General features: G+C 41.8%; 1 protein-coding gene across 7 annotated transcripts; it reads left to right on the forward strand.

Moving 5' to 3' along the window:
* Positions 1-1,910: 1,910 nt before the first annotated feature.
* wnk2 (WNK lysine deficient protein kinase 2) lies at positions 1,911-26,611 on the forward strand. 7 transcript variants are annotated; one of them, XM_085274155.1, is made up of 30 exons: positions 1,911-3,516; positions 8,288-8,460; positions 8,943-9,163; positions 9,892-10,049; positions 10,660-10,748; positions 10,960-11,179; positions 12,029-12,299; positions 13,144-13,424; positions 13,695-14,426; positions 14,831-14,944; positions 15,366-15,398; positions 15,593-15,709; positions 15,861-16,271; positions 16,443-17,135; positions 18,276-18,325; positions 18,464-18,626; positions 18,719-18,835; positions 18,929-19,099; positions 19,173-19,215; positions 19,318-19,473; positions 19,677-20,533; positions 20,737-20,794; positions 20,905-20,969; positions 21,089-21,672; positions 21,783-22,009; positions 22,106-22,336; positions 22,484-22,582; positions 23,286-23,330; positions 23,446-23,768; positions 24,152-26,611. In XM_085274155.1, the coding sequence occupies exons 1-30, from the start codon at positions 2,851-2,853 to the stop codon at positions 24,452-24,454; spliced, it is 7,671 nt and encodes a 2,556-aa protein (XP_085130281.1). In that variant the 5' UTR covers positions 1,911-2,850; the 3' UTR covers positions 24,455-26,611. The 7 variants fall into 7 exon arrangements, with proteins under 7 accessions (XP_085130281.1, XP_085130279.1, XP_085130280.1 ...); XM_085274153.1 differs by lacking the exon at positions 15,593-15,709 and having other exon boundaries at positions 13,536-14,426; XM_085274154.1 differs by lacking the exons at positions 15,366-15,398; positions 15,593-15,709 and having other exon boundaries at positions 1,912-3,516; positions 13,536-14,426.
* Positions 26,612-26,845: the final 234 nt, after the last annotated feature.

The raw sequence follows: 26,845 nt of genomic DNA on the forward strand, positions 1-26,845 counted from the left end.
AGAAAGAAAGAAAGAAAGAAAGAAAGAAAGAAAGAAAGAAAGAAAGAAAGAAAGAAAGAAAGAAAGAAAGAAAGAAAGAAAGAAAGAAACCTTGATACTATACTGTGTGCTAGATTGTTGGGCTCTAAATGAGGGGAATGGCAGTTTCCACATTTTATGGCCAAAAGGGAGGGTAAGTGATAATATTGCAAATATTTTGATTCTGTTGCTTAAAATCAAATTGTTTTCTTCAGTTTGAGACTCCTAGCTTTAGGATTTAAGAGATGTATGTCAATTTTACCTTTTTAGTTATTTATTTATTTATTTTTTACCTCTTTACTTTTAATCAGTGTCCTTTGTAGGGACCTCGCATTTTGTGTTCAAATTATAGGAAGCAGAGGGCAGCCTGAGGCAGAAACGATTTTCCTCACAATCGTGGACAAGGAGTCAGACCTAGAGCTGTCAGGAGATGAGAAGCACAAGCATCAGCTTAAAGTTTGACAGTATTAGTATTTATAGTATTTATTCTAAAAGTGCATTACACCGTACCTTTCCTGTCTTTATCAATTCAATTTAGATGATACAGAAATTGGGTGAAAAAATGACAATGCTGCCCACATACACCAAGACAGTTGGTCCTCTGATTACATCACACAGAAAATAGGAAACCAGATTTTAGAGTAGAAAAAATGTCACAAGCCAAACGGAGGTGCTTCATCTCCGAATATGGCCTTAAAACTGCAAACATTCATCAGCATATCTGTGTTCACAGCATGACTCGGATAACATTAGATCCATATTTAGTGGTTCCTAGTTATTGCCAAACCAATAAATCAGGACAGATTCTTCAAGATTAGTCCATCACAGAAACAAATGAGGGGGAAAAGATAGCAGTTGAGAAACCAAACCTCAGAGCTCCACATCTTCAGAGCCCTGCCTTACACAATACTTGGTATCCATAATTGATATTGGGGTCATCATTTTGCCCCAGATCAGGTGTCTCAAAAACTGGTTATGTCCTCCTCTGAGCTTCCACTTGTTTTATTTTGGTCAATTATTTCTTTGTTGTAACAATGCTTTTTGGAAATAAATCTCATAGTGTTAGAAAGCCTGTTTATTTCCCCTTAAATGGTGCCACACTTGTAAGGAAAATGCATTTGTGGATTGAGCAGCGAGTTGAGTGTGTGGGCTGGGCCCTTATAAACTTGTCAAATCTTCCCTGCCAATGCCAAACAGCTTATCCAATACTGACTTCTGTTTTGAGCTTCTGGTAAGTAAGTAAGTAAAATTTTATTTATATAGCACATTTCTAGATAAAAAGATCACAAAGTGCTTCACAAAGTATAAAACAAAAAGTCAGTACCCCAGGTGCTGACAACATTTTTTCCACTAATTTTGCTGATACCAAATGCCCTGATTAAAATTATAAATATATTATATTATTTTTAAAATAAAGATAATAACATATTTCGTACATCTTTCAGATCACCATAAAAAGTGTTTAAATACTTTAAAGATATGTGATGTAGACTGTTATCAGATCTTCGTAGTTTATTAATATAATGAAAATAATATTTGTCACAGAGATAATATGAAAATATGTTAAATATGTATTAATATATGCTACCTTTCTGACTTAATTCCAACTTAATTTTTATAATTTGTTTGTTTTTGTTTTACGATATGGATACAAAGACCCCGTTTAACCCTGTTTAATAAATGTTTAATAAATCCTGTAAGCACAAATAAAATGTCTAAGGGGACTAAAACCTATGATAGCTCTTCGAGAAATACACCAGATGTTCTCATGTGTCGGTCTGTCTGCACGTCATCCATCCGGATGAGTCTACTGTTAAGACAGGGTCCGGTGCGTGTTATCCGGTAACCCACAGCGTGCCTCTTGGTTGGTAGGCTTTCAGTCATCTTCCCATTGGAGGCTTAGCGCGTCACGATGAGGGCGGACAGCGGTGTGGACCACACAGCCTGTGTCCGGGGAGGGTAAAGGTGCCGCCTAAAAGCGTGCCGAGTTATTGGATACGTGTTGTTGCTAGGGGCGTGGGTTGTGCCGTGAAATGTTCTAGTTTCCCCAAACCTGAAAGAGATGAAATTGAAGAAGAAAACAGCATTATCATCTGGAACGACAGATGCGCTGAGAGCTGTGTGCTCCGACGACGTGGGGCAAGCTGTGCCGCAGTGAGCATAATCTGATAAGCGCTTGTGTCCATCCTGCACTCGGCTTCAGGACGACGCAGGAGAGGAAAAAGTATATGCGGAGTGTGAGGATAGATGGAATTATGCTGAGGTCACACTTCTCGGAGCTGATTCACACTTTCACCCGGAACACCTGCTGTATATTTGCATCCACCGGAGTCCGTCTCGATGACTGACGCGCACTTGCTTGTCCCGTGATGTGTCTTTGGAGGAGCCGGTGCGTGCCACGGTCTAAACATCCCCGCCTGTCCACTGTAGGCCTATAGAACAGCTATTTGTCTGCGGAACAAATCACAGTTTTATAGTAGGCGCAGGATCTTATGCAATGTGGTCGAAACGGATTTCGTGAGCTCATAGGTTAAACTGACAGCGACACCAGGCTTAGGTCGCCTTGCTCTGTGCTGTACTGCAGCAAGGTGGACCACCGGGGCGTGAGGTGGCAAGGAGCAATGCACGCATCCTCCCCGCTGGACATTTTTTGGGGGATGTTTTGTGTCCCGAACAAACAAAAAACCCAAGGCCATACACCCTAAACTGGCGAACTGCGTCACCGTGTTGGAGTGTTGCAGGTAAGCAGCGAACTCTTCCACCGCTACGAGAGAGCGGCTCATCATCCTCCAGAAACAATGTCGCCGGTGAGTGTTTAACAGCGTAACCGGGATGGATTCGGTGGATTCAAGCAAAGATCCGCCACTGGGATCCACGTTTTCCTCAGCACCTAATCTGGACTCGGACATTAATGCAAATGCTTGCAGGCCTGTGTATGAGAATGGTACAGACCACAATGTCAACATACAAAACACAGCCCTGCGTGGAGCAAGTGACCCCAGCTCATACCCCTCCACAGACTACCAGGTGCCGGTCCGCCACAGGTTTATTCGGCGGAGCCAGTGGTTGTCAGACTCCGAAGAGCCGCCGGTGGACACACCGGAGTTCGCCAACAGCAGCCCGGCACTCAACATCGACCTGCGAACCATCGTTGACAGGAGTCGGGCGCGGGTTCTGCACGCGACCCGCCTCCAGGAGACCTCGAGCACGGAGAGCCAGGTGGGCCTGAAAGACATGGCCACAGAGAGCGTGAACGCGGACGAGGAGAAGGGAGGCAGGAGCGAAAGCGAGCCCAAGGCAGAGGTCGTGCCCTCCGATGTCACAGGTAAAGCAGGAAGTGACGAAAACGAAGAGGAGCCCGGAATGAAGGCTGTGGCCACCTCGCCCGGAGGGCGCTTCCTCAAGTTTGACATCGAGCTGGGGAGAGGGTCTTTCAAAACTGTCTATAAAGGTCTCGACACCGACACCTGGGTCGAAGTGGCCTGGTGTGAGCTTCAGGTGGGTTCGCTAATCACTGAGGTCCAACATCAATCAAATTAGCTGACTACAAGAGCTCTACAGCATCATTGATTGTTTTTCATTCGCTCATTTGAAGGTTAAAAATAAAAAGCAAGACAATAATAAAGATCTTTATATTACACATAAATACCCATATACATGCCAGTCATGTACCAAACTCTCAGGCAGGGTCAGTGGATGCTGTGTTACATTGTTGCCTTTGGTTCTTTCCCTCATTAGCTCAGCCAGGTCACAGCCATGGTTCTGTATATAGCTGGGATTGATTAAACAAGCTGAAGTTACAAGCATTTACAATACATATGACAGGATTTATGTGTGAACACACGCACACATATATATGTATTACAAGAAACTTCACTTTTTCACTTTTTTAAAATTCAGCAATCAGTTTACAAGCTTTTATTTTTATAATTCTTAGCCTAGATGTTGCTATTTCCAAACCAAGTTGAAGTAACAGCACATTTCTGATTCAGTAGATTACAAAGATGTCATTTAAAGGAAATCTGCATCCTCCTTGTCCCCTGCGCACATTATTGACTCTTAAGTGAATTGAATTTCATCTGTACCTACTCAGCCATGTCAGCAGATGAACTGAAATGGCACTTTAATTAGTCAGATTTGCTTATAGGCTATATTTTAGCAAGGGGTGATGCAGTGTTTCATATGAGTGACAGCTTGCTGTATCACTAATCTGTGTATGTGGTAATCTAATGATTAGTTTAGATGCTGCCCATGTGATATACAGATTAGTCTGCAGACAGACCTGTAGACAGTGGCTGCCCTTTAAGGGCTCAAATTGTGCTAAGCTTTTTCAGTCTGCAGATTTATGAGCAGGCATAAGAATAGAATTTTAAAAATTAAGTATTAAGACATTCTGCATCAAAACACAAGCAGAAGCGTCTTTGTTTTTCCCAGCAGATCTTTTTCATTAAACTTAAATAGCTACTACTTCTTGGTGTATGCTTAGTCACTGAATTGGCTTTCACGTTACACGCGGACTTAGACGTTGGGGCCAGTGCACAAAATGATGAGTCACCATCTCATCGTAATCTTAGAAACCTTTCGTGTGCTTTAACTGATCATAATTACAATTATTTCATATAAGATGAAAAACATTTCACCTCATACTCTTGCAGAAAGTGTAGGAAGGCATCTCAGCAAGTCTGGCCCAACAAATCACTGAATTTCTCCCTAATGAAAAAATCACAGCCTAGCTCTGTAAGGTTCATAGAATTAAGTGGTAGTTACATTGTGCTTCTATTTGCATTCAGTAGATGAAAATGAAGTTCTGATGTAGCCCATTCAGCGTGTCTTCATCTCATTTGAAGAGTGAGAACGGCGATTGTCCAAGGCTGTACCACAATGCGTCACTACTGTTTAAGATTAACTTTATTACTTTATTGCATTTGGTTTTCTGATCCTCATCAGTACACCTATCCATATCTTCAGTGCTCATTCTTGTCTATTAGAAGAGAATCCAACCACTGGGCATATTTTTAAGCACTTAAACACATAATTAACTGGATTTCACAGCAGAGTGTGCTTTTTGAATGTGTGTCACGTTTGATGAGCTCTACAGTAAGTGTATTTGTGCATTATGCGTGTGTGTTTGCATCTGCGTGGTGTCTGAGCAGGTTCTTAGGGGAGATCTAGTGATGATTCAACCATTCTGTCCCTCGAGATGAGGCCTTGCCCTTTGGAGTGTCTCTGTCTGTGTAACTCACTCACAAAAAAAGCTGCTGTAACTCAGATGCCCTGTGTGGTTTGTACACTGTGTGCGTACGGAGGTAGAACTAAGAATGAGACAGCAGAAAACATAGATGCTCATAGAAATCAGAAATGAATTGTATTTGAAGTGGAGCTTTTTTCCTGGTGTTGAGCAAACCAGGCTGCCAGTTTTGCTACTTACTTGCCTGCAAAAATGCGATCAAACGTTTGCTGACTGAGTTGTTTACCCGAAATTAGCAAATCGCCTAACACAATTTAGTAAAATGCCAAAGCACTTTACCACACTGAGAAGTGTCTCACAGTTGTACATTTTGTCTGATGGCTTAGTAATAAATATCAAACAGCGATTTATACCCTTGTGCTGTTACCACACAGATGTGTCTGGAGAGTGAGTCTTGCTGATGCAGCCTTCTGCACCATGAGAGTAGAAACGGGAAAGGCTGGGTTCATCTAAGGACAGTTTATAGTATACGAAGTATTTGATACACAGTAAACCAAGAGTTCTGTATGTTTATATTATTTCCAGATTTGTGTCCACAACATTCTATTTTATTTCTAATATTATTTATTATTTAGTTTTTCATTGTGCACAATTATGTCTCAGTAAAGACAATCCTGGTGCCACACCCTGCTGAGATCTTATCCCTCAAAGCGTCTTCTAATAATTTGTATGAAAATTGCTTTTAAAAAAGGACAATGAAGATATGGGGATGAGGCAAACTGTAATATATTTGTACACCATAAGAATCAGAGTTATGAAAGAAAGTCGGATCTGTATCCTTCACAGTGTTGCATGTAATATAAGACACCTCAGACTGAGCACTGTATAGATCACTATGAGCTTTGCAGGAAATCTGATTCTCAGGTATTTGTCGATAATCAATAGCATGAAATGTACATCAGGTTATTGTGGACCCCCTGGCCTTTGAAACATCAACTGCACCCGAATGGTTTCTGCTGAAACGTGTCTATGGAGACGGCTCTAAAGAAACCCTGGAGGTCATGCAGTTTTTGGCGTTGTCATAGTCTTTGAGTTGGATGTGTTGTGCTGACAAGAGAGAAACTGAAATGCGGAGGGTGTTTGCTGTCAGCTGTTTTACTATTTATACAACAGTTCAGGGAAGAAAGGGGACAAAATATTGATCCATTATACACAAACCCACTCAGGCTTGTATAAGTAAAGATGTAGAATTCAAAATTTGTGCAATTTAATTCCTAAATCAAGGATTTTCATTATGCTTTGTGGCTTTGTGATTGAAAGGAAAATAAAAAGAAATCCTAGCTCGCTGTTATAAAGTCTTAATGGAATTTTTTTTGTTCCATTATTTACCAGAGGCATGTTTGACATTTATGATTAAAAATGTGATTAAAGCTCACGTTTATCTGCCATGACAGATGTGTCTGTCTCTGTATCACAGCAACAGATTAAACAAGACTTCTACTCATCTGTCTTTTGAAAATGTGATTTCACGAATGCTGTAGTGCTTTGTGTTTTCTACACAGTGGTAATAAAGAGAGTAATTGGTTCAGACCCCCATGTATACCCACTCAAAATGCCAAAGCTGCTTTCACTATAAACATGAGCCACAGGCAGCAGAGTCCCATCATAAAGCAATGGGAATATTCAAAGGAATCATATTTGTTCCATTACCATCTCTAACTGAGAAGAATGCATATCTGTCCTAAATGAGAAACAGGTGCAGCGACTTATTGAAACATTTGCAAACAGAAGTGGAAATACATTATAGAAGGCAAACACAGAGGCTGTACAAAACTAATGAGCTTGAAAGTCAGTGTTTGGTATGTTCACCTTTATTCTGCAGCACTGTCTGAACTATATTAGGCAAGTGTTCTTGTATTTTCTTTAAGCAGTCTTCAGGTATAGCTCTCCAGGCTTCTTGAAGGACATTCAAAGCTCTTCTTTGGATGTTTCTGCCTTTTGTTCTGTTCTGTCAACACGATCCCACACTGCTTCAATATATGCATTTCTATATATGTGTTTGCTTTCAAAGAAATAGTTGTCATGTTGAAACTAAAGCTGTTTCTAATCAGATGCATTCCAGGTGATATTGCATGATGGAGAAAATCTGATGGTACAGAAATTCCATCAGTTTTGACAGGATCGCCAACCCCACTGGCTGAAATGCAGCCCCAAACCATAACAGAGCCTCCACTGTGTTTCACAGATGGCTCTCCTTCTTCATCATCATTCATCAGTTCTTGTGTAATTTGGCATACCTCAGCCTTTTCTCCTGGCCTCTCCTCTCCATTTCCTGGCCTTCCACTGAGGCCATTTTTGCTCAGGAATCTGTGAACAGTCCATGAATCAAATGAAGATGCATCTCTCAGGGCCTGTGTCAGGTCTTTGCTGCCTTTTTTCCCATTTCTTAAAGACAGGACTTTCAGACATTGTTCATCTGTTGCAGATAGGTTTTGAGACCTGCAACTTCTTTTATTCTCCACTCTCCACAGAAAACACTGCACAACATGCTGAGATACGCAAAGTTTTCACCTAATAGAAAAGATACTATTTTTTGTCTGTCAAACTGTGTTACCTTTGGCAATCTTTTTAGTTATTTATTTTGTAGATTTGACTAAAGAAATGGGCCCAAAATAGGTATTTCAGTCCCAGGCTGCTAGTAAAGTGCCTAAAGACACGAGTTAAAATTGTTTTTTTGCTAAGTTGTCTTCTATGTGTAGACCCATTACCAGTTAGTCCCCTGAGTTGCCTTTTTATGATTAAATGCTTCATAGGTCAGTGTTACATGGCTTAACAAACAAACAAGCAAACATTCCTATGAAAAAAGGACTGGGCTGAAAATCCCTCAGAAAACGTGGAGAACTATTATTTGAGACCACTTTGAAAAGATAGAAGTCTGGCTTGTTGGAAGCAAAATATAAAGAAATGAGGTGGGTAGAGAAACACAGAGAGACTAATACTGTTTCTTTATACTCTATAGAAGTAGATGCATAAATAATAGTAAAAAAAAAACCAAAACATTTTCTTTCTTCATTTTTCCAGGAACGGAAACTGTCCAAAGCAGAGAGACAGAGATTCAAAGAGGAAGCAGAAATGCTAAAGGCTCTCCAGCATCCCAACATTGTGCGATTTTATGACTTCTGGGAATCACCCGTCAAAGGGAAAAAGTGTATTGTTCTGGTGACAGAGCTGATGACCTCAGGAACACTAAAAACGTGAGCGGCAAAAGAAAAATATTTCCTGTCATAACCTTTGTTTGTCTTTTTTGCTATATTTTAATTTGCTCCCCAAAGCTGTTGAATGGCATAATTTTAGTCATTCTATGGCTGAAATCCAACCAAAAGCTGAAAGATATATTTATGTGAATAAGGGGGTGGATTTTCTTCGTAAAGAGTAATTAGCAAAATAAATGAATACCAAATAGAGGGTAGGACAGAATAGAAAAAGATTTTCAGGCAGTAACAATTAGGAAATTGGTTTGAGAAAAGAACAATCATTAGAGAAGGCTATAACAATTAGCAAGAGAAGAACAGCTAACTGGATATATTTTATAAATGCAGAGGTTACTTGGGGATAGATCTCTAAATGTGATTTCAGCAACTATCATTCAGCATGTTTGAAAAGCCAGTTTTTACTTGTTGTCAACTGGAAATTCTCTATCACCACAATAATATATACATTCTTTATCTTCCAACAGGTATCTGAAGCGCTTTAAGGTCATGAAGCCTAAAGTTCTTAGAAGCTGGTGCAGACAAATTCTCAAAGGCCTCCACTTCCTCCACACTAGAACTCCTCCGATCATCCACAGAGACCTTAAGTGTGACAACATCTTCATCACTGGTCCTACGGGCTCTGTCAAAATCGGAGACCTGGGCCTGGCGACTCTAAAGAGAGCCTCTTTTGCTAAAAGTGTTATTGGTTAGTTACCATGCAGTTGGAAAAAATGCTGTTTTAATGATTTGGGAATTTTCACAGTGCAGAAAGAAACTAAACGCAGTGCAGACACTGTTAGACACCGTTAGAGGTCGAGATTATTTTACCTGATGCATCAAAGTCAAACATTCGCTCTAGTTTTGCTTTTAATTCTTGGCTCTGTTTTTATCTTTGGCAAAATATTTCACTGCACTCACCAATCCCACACTAAAATGTGTCAGCGGGTTATTTGTTGCTGCAGGTAGTGTTCAGTACCAAAAATGACACTGACGATCACTGTGGGAGTAAACGAAAACAGTAAATCTGTGTACTGCATAACCAAAATAAGGGAACTTGTTCCTTCTAAGTGTGGGATTTTGTGCCTGTTATGTTTTTTATGTAACAAAACAAAAAATTCTGTGAAGTGTAGAATTACATTAAAAGCTCAACATCTATGTGTCACTGGATCCGACCAGCTGTGACACAATGAGTGTTTTGAATCATTGGCCACTTTTAAAAAAACATTAACCCTACTTGGTGTAGAGTTACCGAGACTGTTTGGGCTTATTATTAGCTTTTTGACCACCTTAAAGTTGCTATATTTTACTGTCATGTTTAGAAAATTCTTCATGATTTATCAGGCCTGATCAGTTTCTGCTGTTGATGCCACTGGAGTTCAATTAAACCATCAGTAAGTTTGCAATTTATCATCTTCTCTTGCATTAATTTTCCAGGCACTCCAGAGTTCATGGCTCCAGAGATGTATGAGGAGCACTATGACGAGGCCGTGGATGTCTACGCCTTTGGGATGTGTATGCTGGAGATGGCAACATCTGAATATCCCTACTCTGAATGTCAAAATGCTGCTCAGATCTACCGCAAAGTGACCAGCGTGAGTTCACGTTCAAATCCTGCTACTGCTATAATAACTTTCAATCTATGATTACAACAAAGCCAAGCTATATCTCAATTTTTTGGTTCTTATTTAGAATGAAGGGTTCATTATAAGCCTGCCACAATATCCGATTTGTTCTGCACATTTGCAGTGATCAAAAGACAGTCAAATTTACATGTAGGTTTGCTTATTTTGTTGGAGTTTTTTTGCCTGCACAGATGCACTGTTGTATTCTTGTGGTGTTCCAGGTCAAACTTGGAAGAAAAAAATAAAGCATCTAGCTGGTTCTGCAGCGCTTGGAACACAGGACCCTGAGAGCATGGGCAAACCTCGGACTAATTTAGTTAAATTACTGTTATAACAGACAACAGTATCTACCTAATGTAGCTAATGCTGACACTTTTAATTTGGCAGATGAGAACGGTCCTATTTCTTTTGAAAACCTTTATTCCCAGGGCTCATATGTCTGAAAGACAATGTGTTTAACAGACTCTGTATTTAATGATTTTATACAATGCAGACAGAAGTTTCTTCTGTTATTTCTCCAAGTACTTCTGTTTAAAACCTGTCATTTGGTAAGCTAAGACATGGATTACATTTTTTTTAGGGGGTGAAACCTGCCAGCTACAGCAAAGTCCGCGACCCAGAAATTAAGGAAATAATCGGGGAGTGCATCTGTCACAGATGGGAAGAAAGGTAATTGGACCAGAACCTCTATCTCTAGCTTATGACGCATTGTTGTGTGGGTAGAGATTGACTCTTATATTAGCACTGCGTTGTTTTGTTTCTCCTCCTGCAAAGAGACGTCAATACCACTATTTGACTCTGACATAGTTTGTGCTCCTCTGTGTTTTACTGTGCCAGTGACATGTAGTGCAGGTCTGTAGTGTTTGTGTATTTCTTGCAGGTACTCCATCAAGGACCTCCTGAATCACGCCTTCTTTGCAGAGGACACGGGTGTGAGGGTGGAGCTCAATGAAGAAGATGATGGGAAAAAAGCATCCATCGCTCTAAAGCTGTGGGTCGAAGATCCTAAAAAACTGAAGGGAAAATACAAAGACACTGGTGCCATTGAGTTTACCTTTGATTTGGTGCATGAGGTCCCAGAAGTTGTTGCCCAAGAAATGGTAAGGAAATTTTTTTTCAAAAAGCACTGTTTCTCAGTGCTTTGCCAGTTCATGTTTCTTATTGGTGTCTGTTAAAATGTTGCCTCGCAACAAACACCTGGGTTTGAATCCATCATCTGGCCGGAGCCTTTCTGTCTAGAGTTTGTATGTTCTCCCTGTGTCTGGGTACTCTGGCTTCTTCCTACAGCCAGTCAGTGAGATTAGGTTTATGGACTGATAGAGGGGAAATGAATTTAAACTCTAACCATAACAAAAGTAGTTTTGTTTTTTTTGTTTTTTTTGTGGTTTGCTATTTCAATTCAGTTTCTGTTATTTCCTGTTATGAGGTAGTTGGGCTATCAGCATAATGATATACAAAGTGTCTAATAATGTTATGGAAGTCATTACATTGGAACACATCTTCTGATGTAGGTCTGATGTAAGGAGTGCGTTACTGGTTTGCAGTACTGCGAAGTGCTTCAGATACCACAGGACTATGTCTACATAGACACTAGAGCAGGGGTGTCAAACATAAGGCACGGGGGAAAGAATCAGCTCGGCAAAGACAGTCGGGCCCACTAGAGAGCTTTGGGAAAAGGAGGGCATATATTTTCGATTTTCAATTGTATTTTAATCAATTTTAGAGTTTTTCCTGTTGGTAAAGAGCTCCATCTGGGCATTTATATTACATAACAGTAATTATTAATTGTTTAGTTAAAAGTCTTTACATGCACTTGGTGTAAAAAGTGAGTTTGACGCTCCTGAACTAGGGCAACTGATCACTTGACCTTTCGCTCTTCATGCAAACTTCTGTTAATGCAGGATGGGTAGTTCTGAGCTGCAGTGAGTATCTTGCCTGTGCCTCCATAGGTGGATTCAGGTTTCTTTCTGGATTGTGATGTGAAGATCGTTGGGAAGTCCATCAGAGATCGTGTAGCTCTAATCAAATGGAGGAGGGAGCGGACTGTCTCACCAAATGGAAACAGCGAGACACCCGTGAAGAAAACTCAGCAGAACCTCCTACAGGTTCCCAGTACAGGGATGCCACAGGGAGCTGCATTAGCTACTACAGATTATGAAGACCAAGAGTCAGAGCAGCAGACTCTGATCTGCACCGTCCCCGCTGCCACATCTACCACATGTAAGAAACTGGAATTAGAATATTATGTGAATGTGTGCATTAACACAAAACCTGAAGTTAAAACCAGTGTTGATTTTAAGAGCCAATTTTGACCAGTTTTAATTTTATTAAGAATTTAAACATCTAAGCTCTTTTAGTTTTAGTTGATTCAATATCGCAAGAGCATCACAAACTAAATCTGAAGTGATTCAGTTCACTAAAATATAAAGTGTAAAAGTTTGTCATGTTTTTACCAGTGAGAGTTGCTCCACGTGGTTTACAAAGCATTTTATTTTCCATGACATCAAATATGAAATGCTGCTGCTTTTCCTGCTAAGAGATATTTTGTTGTGTTATCGTGAGAAAGCATAGCTGAGCCTGCCCTCCCTGCGTGTTTTTCAGATTAAATGTGTGTATCTAACCTTACTGCACAAGGAGATTACTTCTGATTGGATCCTACCTATCTACACAACGTAATTAGCTCTGTTTGGATCTCGTATTTCCAGAACGTCTTCATCTCGCTCATATGAAATGTGCTGACAAAAGTATCAACACATGTCATGATAGTTTTTCTCCTTGTGCATTTGTTATCATCTTGGTCAACAGAATCAAACACTGGTTAAAACACACGACACAGACTGTTGCTAAAGTAGTTTCAGTGAACCTAAGCGAGAATCAGACATATGGCTGCTGCAGTGTCTGAGTGATGCCAAATTACGTGACATCATTTAGCATTTGAATTTTATTAAGATTCTACTCCACTGTCTCCCACACCCCATCTCTCTTTTTGAGTGTCTGTCCTTCCTGCATATGGACAAAAAGCATCACGGTGAATCATAATCTTTTACATGCTCTCTTATTACAGCTGGCAGTGGAGTGAGCTCCACCATGCAATTAGATGAGCAAAACAATCAGCAGAATGGCCCCTACCCAACGTTTCAAGAACCTGTTACCACAACTCAGATTATCTACAGTCCTCCTGCACAGACTGACCCTCAGCTGCACCAGGGGCCTTACCAGCAGTCCACTGCACAGTCCGTGCAGTTACACCAAGGAGCGTACCAGAAAACCGCAGGCCAGCTGCACCCTGGGACCTTTCAACAACCTGCATCACAACTGCACCAGGGGCCTTATCAGTGTCAAACAGTGAGTAAAAGCATTTCATGTTATTTTCATTTTCTCTTTCTGATATCCTTAATGATATTTTTCTGAAATAACGAAAATGTTATTTTCTTTTTCGGAATGATACGTCATCAGCGTCACTACAGTGATCCCTTTGTTTGCCATGAGAACCTGCTCATCACTGAAAGTACTATGTGTCTTAGGCGTGGCAGTGCCTCAATGGTTGAGATGGTACAGTGTAGGATGCAATCGCTAACTAAGACAACTCCACTCCCCTGCTTGTGTCCGTTACAGGAAGTGTCTCCGGCAAATAGCACAGAGAGTCGAGTGCACGATACAAACTGCCTGTATGCTAACTCTGCCCAGAAGCCGTCATTGTTATCGCCTTTCTTGCTCCCCCATCAACACTCTCATCATGACTCAGCAAGTCATTTCGATTCACCTCACCTTCCCCTTAATTTACAACCTCCTGCAGAGCTGCCTCCATGTGTCCCACGCAGCCCAGGGCCTCACCATCACTGCAAAGCTTGCATGTCTCTCCTCTGCAAGGACAGGACAAAAGGAGGTGGATCACTGGGACACACACACAAACGCACTGACACCACATCCACCCAGTTTGCTCCAGTCTCCAAGCCAAGCTCGCCCACATCTCTTCATCAGCCAAGGTCTCCTCCCTCTCTGCCCACTACCACATCATCAAATTGTCAGCCCGTCGTGGCAGCTTCTCCTTCACATCTTTCTCCACCTTCACAAAATGTGTTCCCACGGAGTTTGTATGAAGGTGGAGATCTCACGCTCCTCAACTACTGTCTCCATCACATTGTCAGTCGCAGGACCAGCTCCCCCACCCTCTCTGATAGAGGTGTTAATCATCCACTACACAACCAAACTGGGGTTTGTTGTTCTTCAGTACGTGAGCATAAAGACAAGAGCCAGAGCCTGGATGCTCCGTTCTACTGTTCTCCAAATGTGGTTAGGAACCTGCAGTTATCATCACATCACAGCAAAGACAGAGCCAATTCTCTGGTGGGTTAGAGAAGAAGACTTTGCATAGCCTGAAATGCCATAGCAGCAGCCTGCTGTATCTTTCCTGATCCTGCAAGTTGCCTCTCTCCCCTGCCCAGTATGTTAGCAGCCTGTTTTTGCTCCTGCTTAATCAACATTAAGTGCTAAATTACTCGCTCAAAGTGCTTCTCTTAACATGTTGGATGGGCAATGATAGATAAATGCTGCCGCTTCCCATTTCCATTTTAACTGCCCTTGATGAACAATTCCAGCTGCTAAAAAACACCCCTCTCCATTTTCTTGCAAGTGACCACAAATGCTTTGACAAACTAAAGTGTGAGCCACATTTGTTGTATTAAATACAAGCACATATTATACAGTTCTACTATCCCTAAAGAAGGTCTCCCATTATGTGTTTCTGACAGACAGCTCCTGCTCCAGCTACGCCAGCCACTGCTGCTAACCAGAGCAGACAGTGCTTTCCAGCTGCAGGCCCAACTCTACAGACACAGAACACTGCCCAGCCCAACCAGGAGCAGGTACTGCATACATCTGACTCTAAAATACCCTGGCAACATCTGTAGTGAGACCCAAAAATCTGAATTATGAAGCGACGGTTTGAAAGTCGCTCATTGGAGCCCACCCAGCTGCCTGTCCTAGCGTGCTTGACTCGCAGGGTCTCGTCATTTGACATGTAATATAAAAAAATACAATTTCAACTTTTAAATCATAAACTGAAACATGCAATATAATGGAAGTTAATCTGCCATTTGATTTAGTGGTGCTGGCCATTTTAAGTCAAGTAGGTCTAGTGCTGTGTGTGAGGTGGGTGAAAAGTGTATCTGATTTTCCCTTTAATAGCCAATGTGCACTGTACTGTATATCTGTGTTTATGTGTGTGATGTGAATAGCTGTTCATGTGGTTTGTGTCTCCTTCACATTTATCTCTCCTCACTGTAGTACCATCTCCAACCAGCTGCTATCCTGCCAAAGGTAGAGCAGCATGCAGAATAACTGAATCACAAGTCTGCCCGCCCTGCAGCTCACTTGTAATAAAGTGAAGCTGTTAAACTGTTTAATTATTAGTTTGAATTCTCAGTTTCAGATTCATACTGTAAAAAAAACTAAATAAGTAAAAAAAGAAAAGAAGAAAGACAAAACCCCAAACATGTCATTTCCTTCCTTAGCTATTATCTGCAGAGCAGCCTGCTTCCCACCTGAGTCATCCTGACACCGCTACCAGTTTTCCACAGTTAGTCTCCAGTGCTCCTTCCCCACTTCTACCCCTGCAGATCAGCATGCAGGTGTGTTGTGTTAGAGAAGACAACAACAAATCTTCCTATAAAATGATATAATAGGTGGCAGGGTAGAGTAATAAATAAGGGGCCTGTGTGAATGTTATTTCTATTGGTTATCTTTGTTCATTTTATATCATTTTCCCTTTTTCTTTCCCAGTTTTCCTCACCATATGCAGTTATTCAAACAGGGGGCCACAAGCCTTCCCCCGTCTCGCCAGCTCCTCTGCCATCTGTCTACAGCAGCAGTGAATCCACTATGTCTAGCACCTATTACTCACGTTCACCCCACCGTCCCTCTCTGCCTCTGATTCCTCATTCTGCCATGCCATCTATGTCTACTCTTGGCACTCCTCTGTCCACACCTCAGCATGTAGCCAGTGTGGCATTCCCCCTCCCATTTTTTGCCATGGCCGTGTCCTCAGCAGTGCCACAGCAGCAGGGCAGCCCCTCCACATCTCAACCAAACCTAAGTTTCCATTCCACCCATCCCTTACCTCTCTCTCAGGTACAACCCACCCCATACCCTGCCCCCAATCCTGAGCACGGTCTGGCTGAGCAGCCTGTCCAGGTGAATATTTCACTCAGTTCTCACTGTAATGGTTGGTTGGATCATAGGAAATCTGTAATGCTAAGGTGGAATGGGTGTGATGCTTGCTGGGCATGGGTTTAGCGACTCGAAGACACAGAGTACTTGAACTAACTGATGAACAATTCTTTAAATGTGCTTGTTTTCTTTCAGATACAGTCACTCACTCCGCATGGCACTCTGGGAGACTTTCAGCATTTGGGTGCGGTTCACTCAGTTTTGCCTACTGTTCAGACTTCTCTCTGGGGAAGGGGAACAGATTCAGAAACTAGTGGAGCTGGCCTTGACTTAGCAGGAGCTTCTACAATTTCAGCCCCAGTCCCAGCCCCAGCGTCAATCCCAATCCCAGCTAATGTTGTTACTCAACCTCCAGCACAAATTCTGGCTGTGGTGGGAGCACAAAACCAACTTCAAGTCCCAGTATCAGCTCAGGCCGCAGCTATGCCTCAAACCACAACCCTTCTTAAATCCCCCACTTCAATCCCAATACAAGTTCCAACAGCAATTCAAGCTGCAGTCTCAGCCCCAGCTCAACCACTAGTATCAGCATCGGGTCCCATTTTGGAGCAAACAGAAGTCTCCTCTGTGAGCATACTTTCATCCAAACCCGAAATGTCAGTCCCAGGCTTGGTTTCAGGCCCAAACACCCTGCCAGCACCAGTTCAGTCTGCAGCTCCTGTTCCCGCTCCAGCTTCTGTCACAACTTCAGTCCCAGCTCCAGTTCTGCAGCCTCCTGGCACCCAGACAACAGTCTCAATACCCGAGTGTTCCAGCCTGCCTGCAACTCAGCAAACTGCAGACATGGCATCTGCATCCAGCACCCCTCATCAAGAGCCCTGTGCAGAGGTAGTGATGAATCCAATGTCTGTGCATATTTGAGAACAATACCAGTTTATACACTTATGTAAATTCTATAAGCTTTACCTGTGCTTGATTAAAATTGTCTCTGCAAATGACAAATAAAGTCATGTGAAAAAGAAAGTTCTTCACAGAACTCTTTGGAGATCCATGAAAAAGTAAGTACACCAGCCAGGTGCTTCTAAAGAAAACTTGATTAACTGATCATCAGCACTTGTGAAAGCAGAGGTTTAGGCAGTTAGGTGTGGGGGTAACTCAACGCCACAGTCTTACCAGTTTTTAACGTCTCTGAAAATTCAGCCCAAGATCAGACCTTACGATGCTCCAAGAAACTGTGGGGGGGAAAAAAACGCTTCTCAGACTCCAGAGGCTTTATTAACCATGTCAGGTGTTAAAGTTCATGAAAGAACATGGCTCCACAGCTTAGGTTCGTTTAGATTACAATACGCCAGCACATCAGTGCAATTCATAGCAGCTGTGTCAAGCATGGTTGAGGAGGGTGATTATTTGTGCTTGTTTTGCAGCTACAAAACCAGAGCATTCATTGAGTTGACCACGGACTCCACTGTATATTAAAGTAATCTAGAGTCACATTTGAGGCCATATGCCTGACAGCTCAAGACTGGCTGAAATTGATCCCAAACGCAGCAGCAATTCTACAACAGAATGGCTGAAAGAGACAAGATGTGTCACTGGTCCAAAGTGCAGACCTCAACCTGACTGAAATGCTGTGGCAGGACCTGAAGAGAGCCGTGCATAAATGAATGCCGGCAAACCTCAGCAAGGGATACAGAAACCAATTACTTCACATTATTACTACTTCCACAAATGATGGCTCATACTGTAGCTCTGTAAAAACTTTCTTTTTCACATGACTGTATTAAAGTATCCGCTGGTCAGAAAGAACGTTCAAACTGCAGGATTCATTTCAAATTACATTAACATAAATTTTATACATCAGTCCCATCATGACACCAGCTTCTGAATCTTAGTTTAACATGCTGAGAAGTAACAACACACATTAACCATATTACATTATACATTAACCACAGTAAGGCTTAGTCCCCCAGTGATCCATTATAGGTCCTTCATCGAGGTCCTCTTACACTCCCATTTTTCTATTTTCAGGAGGTGCTTCAGGAAAAACCAATATCTTTACCCAGTTATGAATTTGACAGGTGTGTATCTGTTATTTTTTTTAAAAAATATATTTTATGTCTTTTCAGATTCTGTAGTTTTTACAATTTTGTGTGAGGAAAATGTGCCACTTGGCCGTGAATTGCTAAACTGTCTTAAAATGTTCTTTTTCGTTTTAGTCTCAAGTCTGATATACCATCTGGTAAGGAAACAAGTGATGGCTATGAAAGCTTTGCTAGTGTGGGAAAGGGAGATGGGAAACCGAGGAAACATCACCGCAAGTCTGCCCGCACCCGTTCCAGGCAGGAAAAGACCAGCAAACCAAAGCTGAGCATGCTCAATGTGAGTCTTGGTGACATTCGTGGTGTCAGAATGTACAGTTTCTTGAAATCTTTTATTTTTCAGTTTGTAAAGTGTAAGCACTGCTCCCACAGGTTTGCAACACTGGTGATAAAATGGTCGAATGCCAGCTGGAGACTCACAACCACAAAATGGTGACATTTAAATTTGATCTGGATGGAGACGCTCCCGAGGAAATCGCTACTTACATGGTTAATCCAGACTTGTACAATCTAGACTTTGTGTTTAATCATTTCTTAATATTTACATTATTGTTTAACATCTTAACAACTGCATATCTACAGGTAGAGAATGGCTTCATCTTGATGTTAGAGAAGGAAATCTTTATTGACCAGCTGAAGGATATTGTGGATAAAGCTGAAGACATGCTGAATGAAGACATGGAGGGTGAAAGGGACACAGCTTTGAGTTGCAGTCCTTTACAAGTCCAGCCATTTGAAGCATTAGTAGGAGAGGTAAGAAACACTCATTGCTTGAAATTAGCAATTAGCAGACTGACTTAGCTTTCATCTGTACATTTCTTTGTAGAGTCAGCAGCCTGGAGGATCTCAACCAGTCTATCAGCAAAATGGTATAACACTTTTCTTAGAAAAACATTTACCCATATGCATGTCTGGTAAATCCTTTTTCCTCGTCACTATAACTTTTTTTTTTTTTTTTTAATTCTTCCCAGTTCTTCATACAGGAAAGAGATGGTTCATAATCTGCCCTGTAGAGGAGATACCTACATCCAGTCAGGAGACCCCCTCTGACGGGACAACTACGCAGTCACCTGGGAGCTCAGCCGCTATGCACCCTGCTGACAGCACCACTGCAAAGCCCTCCAGAGGTGACTGCAAATTTTCCAATAATATCCAGCAGCTTCAAGGAGCAAGAGCACCACCTTGTGGCAGTACAATGACAGGCATCCTGCAGCTCAGATGGGCAAAAACTGATTTCACAATAAATAAAGTAGACCTTTTTTTAAAATAAATAAATAAATATCACAATTCTGTGTAATTTTGATTCTACCTTTTTAAAAATCTTTTGCAGAAGAGGGTTCATCTTCCACAATGTCTGGGGGAAGTGGAGGTTTCTCTTACGACGTGTACGGATTCTGCAGTCCTCCAATAATGTCCAACACAGACCCGCTCCTCCTGGCCACCCTGTCACCTCCTGTGTCTGCACCTCCGACTCTCCAGTCAGTGCCATCAGTGGAGCCAGCAGGCAGTTCAATGCAACACAGCATGCAAGCCCAGACAGCCAGAACACAAACATCATCCCCGCATGCTGCTTTCCCTGTGGAAGATTCGCAGGGATCCCCTCTCGGCTCCATCTCACCAATCCATGCATCTCAGAAGTTGCCTGATATGACATGCCCGGTTTCTATTGCTGACGACGTGCCCTGCTGCCCTCTGGTCATGCCCCTCTCTCTCGATGTGAGCACTTCACAGGTTGGATCTCCGCTTACTCTTCCGCTCCAGGAGCCAGGATCAGTCAAAGAGGCACCGGCTGTCTCCTACGCCCCTGCTGCACGGAGCGAGCGACCACAGCAACCTGTGGTGCTGCATCAGCCTTTTGCCACTGTTGGAGGGACCAAAGTGTCCTCACTACCACAGAGTCCAGCACCATCCCAGCATGGTGCAGGTCCCAGTGAGTCCGATGGTGAAGGAAGACTGGCTCGTAGCGGCTTTGTGGACAGCACCATTAAAACCCTGGATGAGAAACTACGGAATTTGCTCTACCAGGAGTATGCTCCCATGTATCCATCAGGCAGCGCTGCAGAGACACCAGGGTCTGGCACAGAGTACATCCAGTCTCCTCCTGGTCCAGACAGCGCCACAGGAGGCTCAGGAAACAGCACCCCAGGGCCAATAGGGGAGGGACGCTACAGAGGAGGTGAACAGCTGGTAAGTATGTTTTGTACTGTGTTGTACTGTATCCAAATAATATTAATTTAACTGTTTAATATATTTTAGTGTTTTAATGGAGTTCAAGAAAAGGAGCACAGCTAAACTGATCTAAGAGAGAATGACAAATATTATTTAGCTGTTCCTCATCAAGTATTTTAAAGGACAACGAGTAATAGTTTGTATCCTCTGCCCTCTATAAGCCTCAAATTCCAGAGAGAATGGACAGTTTGAGCGCACTGAGTGATTCAGCTGTGTGTGGTACGTCAAACATCGCAACATAATCGGCATCATTATCTCCTAAGTAAAATGAGATGCGAGTTAATTCCTGCAGTGCTACAGTTTTAGTACTGTGGATATTTTCCTTCCAGCATCCCTGTCAAGAAGACACGTTCCTCACTCTGCTTCATGCTCTGGAGCAAGAGGTCGATTTAAGGTATGTTCTAGAGTATGTTCACACATTTAAAGTGAAGGTAGAGCTGTGTATTCAGCACCATTTTCTTCTTTCACACCATTCATGATGTCATACGAATTCTTCTTCTGTGCTTTTGGCAGATCACTCCTGTTGCCCCTGAAGTGGCCAACAGACGAGATGTGAAGCAAAGGAGCTGGAGCAGCGCTGCCTCACCGGCGCACCCTGTGGGATACATTAGGGACCATGGTCAGTTTGATGCCATGGCTACCTCCACCACAATTGGCCGTTTCTCTGTGGTGAGCACTGAAGATGACATTACACAGAGGACACGTTGTAGCCGTTACTCTGCACCGCCTGATTTCTATCTGGACACGCCTCCTTCTAACGCCAAGCGGGGCTCTTTACCTCGTGCAATGACATCCGTCCCTGTGGATGTCACGGTCCACGCTCGCTTCCTCTCCTCAGATTCAGGGGCAGAGAGCAGCCCTGCAAAGCTGACTCCTGCCACCCCGTTGCAACACTCCCGCTCTGAGCGCAGAGGAAGTGACCTCATGAAAAGGGCAGTGGCCTTTCTCCGTCGTTCTGGTCGCAGCAGCAGCGTGCAGAGCTCTGACTCACCGAGCAGGCATGGTGGGGTGCACGGCTCTGCCTATGGCAGCAGCGATAATGACTCCGAGATGGAGGATTCAGACATAAAGAGAGAACTACAAAGACTCAGGGAGAAGTAAGCATCGCTTTTGGTTTGCTTTCTGTCATGCAGCATGTTTGTATATGAAGATATTTTGTCATTTAGCTTGTAAGTCATTATTATTTTTCTCTCCTGGGTTTCCTCAGACATCTGAAGGAAATCTCTGAGCTGCAGGCCCATCAGCGAGGGGAAGTGGAGCTCCTGTATCGAAGACTTGGTAAAGTTCCTCCTCCTGGCCTGGGAGTTGCTGCACCACATGCCAGCCGTAGAAAGAGGTCCAGCAAGCACAGGCTGAAGCCAGGCAAACTTCTCAGCCCTCTGGTTCAACAGTTTAGAAATGTCACAACCAAAACTGGTGACTCTAGCAGATCCAGTGAGTGGCTTTGCAGAAATCCAAGTACTAAAAGTTAAGAATATGTACTGAAAGACTATTTATCGATGTTATCCTCTTGCATTTGTGTGTCTTTAGGTGCTGCTGCAGGTACGGGTGACAACACAGTTAGTTTAAATGGGTCTCCAGCTAAAGGGTCTTTCCCCACTCACAGCAGGGCCCGGTCATGCACCAGCCACCTTCCCAGCTCAACCTCGGAGCCTGTGCAGACTCAGCAGCCCTGCTCCCTTAAAGGCTCTTTATCTTCTGATAATATTTATGCTGGACTACACGGAGATGGAACTGGCACACAAGTGCCACCGGGGCAAGGTACCACACACCCTGATTCAACAGTATTAATAAAAGAGTATTAATAAAACCATTATTTGTGTTGTTGCTTTGTTTAATAATGTTGGCAATGGAGTGTTTATTCTTCTTACCCTGTTGTCTTTTCCCCTTGATTATGCTCCTCTACAGGCTGGTCTAATTACCCTCAACCATCTGAGAGAGTGACCTATAAATCGAGTAGCAAGCCACGAGCTAGATTTCTCAGTGGGCCTGTGTCTTTATCTATCTGTTTGTATCTCTTCTCTTCCTGCATAGCTTCATATTTTCTGGTTTCCATATTTTCAGTAAAACTCCTTTTAGTTCACAGGGTTTTTTATGTGCTATTTTTTTCCCTGCCTCATTGTTATTAGTTGGTATTTTATTGTATTATTTCATTTCAGAGATGATTTTATTTTATTCAGCAGTTTACACAAATTCCCTGAAAGAGAAGCTGAGAATTTTACCCAATAGCTATCAGTCATGTTTAAAAACTGTTTTTATTTATTTATTATTCAACGTATTTTTATAAGTATTGAGTTTTACCTCACGTTTCACGTGTCTCACTAATTCTTCTGCTCTCTGTCTGTGTGCAATAAGCACTTATCAACTTTGTATTCCTAGGAAATAGACTCTTGCATGTCTCATGCATCCCAAACTACAATAGATTTTCTCGTCATGCTTCTTTCTAACCCTGTATTACCTGTTTGTTATCTGTCACTTTGATATCCTGCACTTTGTAATGCCTTAAACATGGGTCATCTGCATGATTTGCTAACTATACGGATTGTCTCATTTAAGGGGAATGATTGCCTTCTTTATCCATTTGTTAGTGTGACTTTATTCCCTTGTTTTGCAGTGCTCTGTAGCTTTGTTTTGCACCGTTCCCCGTTATTGACCATTATAACCTGCTGATGAAAGCAGCGATTTGCATTAATCTTTTTTTGTTCTGTAGGGGCGACACTGAAGCGACTTTGTCTTGGTAAAGAGCGTGGTAGCAGTATGTAAAATTACAGTCTCATTAAGAATTTGTTTTTCTATAAGTCAAGTTGTTTGTTTCATGTTGTAATCAGGGTATTAAACCAGGTGTTTATATGTGTGTGTGTCTTTTTTAGGGTCTGGAGCTTCAGCAGGGGCTTCCAATCAGTCACAGCAGCTGCCTGGGGGTGTCACACCTCCTCCACATCAGCCGGTGATAGGATTGGCCCAAGCTCAAGCCAATAACAGCAACAACAAAACAGGCACATACAGTAGCACATCTGCGAGTGCCCATGATAGCAACCTGCCTGAAGACTTACAACGACTAATGGATGACTGGGCCCAGGAGGTTCTGATTGTCACCCACCGGCCTCGCACTAACTCTTTGAGTATAACTCGACCCCAGCTTTGGGATCAGGATCCACTTCAAACAAGTGAACAGCTTGCTAGGGCTTCAGATGTGAGTGCTATGGTTATTATCTATTCTATAAAAGAGATATTGCAAATATACAGTGTTTAGATCATGAGGCCTGAAGTGTATAAAACTACTCTAATGGCTATAACTTCAAAATGCCTTAATGTTGTAGGGACTCATTAATTAGAAGAGTTCATTACAGAATACAGTAATACGCTTTCATTTTATCATGACTTGCACTCTGACTTGATTATTGTATTTCATTTCCTAATGCATGCTGGGGCATTCGTTAAGATTACTAGAGGTTATTGCCATGCTAGTATTGCAGTACTGTATCCTGCATGTCTACATGTTAGTGTAGCTATTATTGTTTTAATATGCAAAAGAGCTATGTTTACTATTTGCTTTTAACTATGTAACCCTTTTAGTTATCGCCATGGACAGCTTCAGGACCAGAGGCCTGTAGTCTGCCACTGTCCTGGCCTGATGCCCCTGGGTCAACAATGATCGCTACCCCGCCGGCGGGGGCACATCCCTCTTATCAGCATCACTCTCCTGCTCCATTCAGGGCCTTGCCCTCACCTCTCTCTATTAGCCAGTGGCCTGGGTTTTTCTTTCCCCTTCCTCCAGGAGTCTTTGCCTTTCCTGCTGTGGCCTCAGCTCAGGATACCCACAGCTCCATTCCAGCACCATCATATCAGCCAACTGACCCCAAGGCGAGGACTCTCTAATCTCTGTAGCATTGTGTCTTCCAACTCCGTTACCAAAAATATATCTCATTGTAGTTCTAGTCAATCTGTACATAATAGTGTAAATATATATAACCAGCACGTATGTAATCATATGTACATACTCATCCTTAGTCTTTTTGTTATTTGTGTCATTTTGCATCAACATACCTCATGTCCGTATTACAATGCATAATCCTTGAGTGCAGTCCACTTGTAATTAGCTGAATCGTGCATTAAAGTGCAGATTTCTTTTTCTGTATGTGCATTGAATGTACATACTGTATTTCTCATTCATATTGTGTTTTCAGTTAAACAGCTGATGTTTGTGTTGCTCATCTCACTCATATATATATAAGCTGCCGAGTGTATATATGAATTATCGTCAGTCTGTAAATAGCTCCTGTGTTTGTACAGTTACCATTAGATAATCTGTAGGTTGGTGCTGCAGTTACGTGTCTTAATGCAACACCTTATTTGCCACCATCATGCCATCACTGTGAAGACTTGACATCCTGGTCACTAAGGCCAGTCGCTTTACTCTCTCTCAGTCCAAGGATAGGTTTCATTCTTCATCGATGAAATGCTTCCAGCACAAGCGCTTGAAACATCCTTAAGAGATTTGAATGAACTTGAACTTTATCTTCAGGTGGAAAAAAAAAACACCTGTGAGAGTGCCTTGAAATGCAGTTTCTGTTTTTTGAAGAAAAGCATTTAGATTCAAAGCATACTCTAGATATATTCTATATAAGCTTTCACCTTCACAGGTAAATTATGTGATTTGAATAATGAATGTGGATTAAAACATGTTTAATTTAGCAACAAAACACAGCTAAACACTACAATCCGGTGTTGCGGTACATTAAATATCAGAGATTGTAAAAAGATTAATGAATATCCAAAGCTGCATTAGGTTAGCATATACTTGTGTAAGTTTCCTTGTTCACTGAAGTCATGTTCTTGTGGGATTGCTTTAGCACCTGCACAGCAGCCTGCATGACCACACGGATGTTCTCTGAATCCCCACTGAGTGGTGTTCTGTGTTTAGAGTGGATGTTGTTCAGAGAAAGCGATTGAAATCATACATAAGGAGGGCTGAAGGACTCAACACACGAGTCAAAATCATAATCATCCCATACCTCTACTAATGCAATCTGTAGCTTTACATATTGTTGCCTTGTGGTTTTTAAGAGATTACTGCGTGGATGGTTTTCGTTTGATAAATGCTGTTGATGTAATAATATTAGGGGGGCATATGATGAATGTGAATTACCGAAAAGCCACAACTGTTTGATGTTTGCGTAATAGGCATAGGTTTTCAAAATTGTATATTAGATGCTGGCCTTTTAGCTCATGCTTATACGTATTAAGGCTGAAATGATTCAAGGATTTCCAAAAAATATAGTGCTTTCACTATTTTAGTCAAAAACAATACTTTAATACATCTCTTGCATAAATCATTTACTCCCTTACAAGAGTTCTGGGGTTGCATAAGTCATTTTGTGTATTTTTGAGTACAAATGGCACAGTCATCTTAAGAAAACACTTGCTTTTATAAATGTGGTCCCTTGTTTCCCCGTGTAAAACTACACAGTCAGTATGGTAAGCCAAGCAGTTCTGTAAAGGCACAATAAACACTTTTGGGGAACCAAAACAGAAATGTTCTATATTTGCAGAATTAGAGGACGCTAGATTTCCCATAATGCAACACGCTAGCATCTTTACATCATCAGGGTTGTTATCTTTCAACATTTAAAAAAATAATTTCAAATTCACAAAACACATTACGCAGACTGAGTATAACACATCATAAACTGAACCTTAAATGTAAAATCATTGGCATGACCCTTTAAAATTGTTTCACTTTTGCACATTAGAGAGTAATTGAAAATGGATTATTTGTCTATAAGGTAGATCTTTAATAATGACCTAGATATTTTTTTTAATCTCCTATGCAGTAGTTTTCTTTGTGCTTTCCACTGTAACTTCTGTCTTTAAATCTAATGCTTGCAATGACAGCTAGATGTATGATTGCTTTTGCCTGCTATATCACCTGTTTTCCCAGCAGTTTCCTGACCTTGTCAGATTGATACCTTCTCAAAAAAAAGCTGTACATACTTGAAGACATAAATAAATTCATTTTTGCTTGACACCACACAATATTAGTCACATACTGCTTTCATTAGTAGTCACAAGCCAAATTGTCTCTGGATCTTTACTCTTCTCCACTCTGATTCGCCAAAACAGTATTGCTTATTACAAATGAAAAGACAGTTTTGCAAATGCAGTTCTGGGAAAGTTATCACTCTATATTTCACCAAACAGAGGCTAAAATCTATGTTAAAATCCACATTTCACCACTGGTATTTGTATTTCACTGATAATAGGAGATTT

The sequence above is a fragment of the Mchenga conophoros genome, linkage group LG5, assembly GCF_057382185.1.
Source record: "Mchenga conophoros isolate Kocher_MC1m ecotype Shallow Benthic linkage group LG5, M_conophoros_male_GT1.1, whole genome shotgun sequence".
In the NCBI taxonomy this organism is placed as follows: domain Eukaryota; kingdom Metazoa; phylum Chordata; class Actinopteri; order Cichliformes; family Cichlidae; genus Mchenga; species Mchenga conophoros.

What these genes read in the sequence shown, in the direction of transcription:
- wnk2 (XM_085274153.1), top strand. Translation starts at nt 2,851, where the DNA reads ATGGATTCGGTGGATTCAAGCAAAGATCCGCCACTGGGATCCACGTTT. An exon ending in TGTCACAGATGGGAAGAAAG is followed by an intron (nt 10,749 to 10,959) that starts GTAATTGGACCA and finishes TATTTCTTGCAG; the next exon opens with GTACTCCATCAAGGACCTCC. An exon ending in GCCTGTGTCTTTATCTATCT is followed by an intron (nt 22,583 to 23,285) that starts GTTTGTATCTCT and finishes TTTGTTCTGTAG; the next exon opens with GGGCGACACTGAAGCGACTT.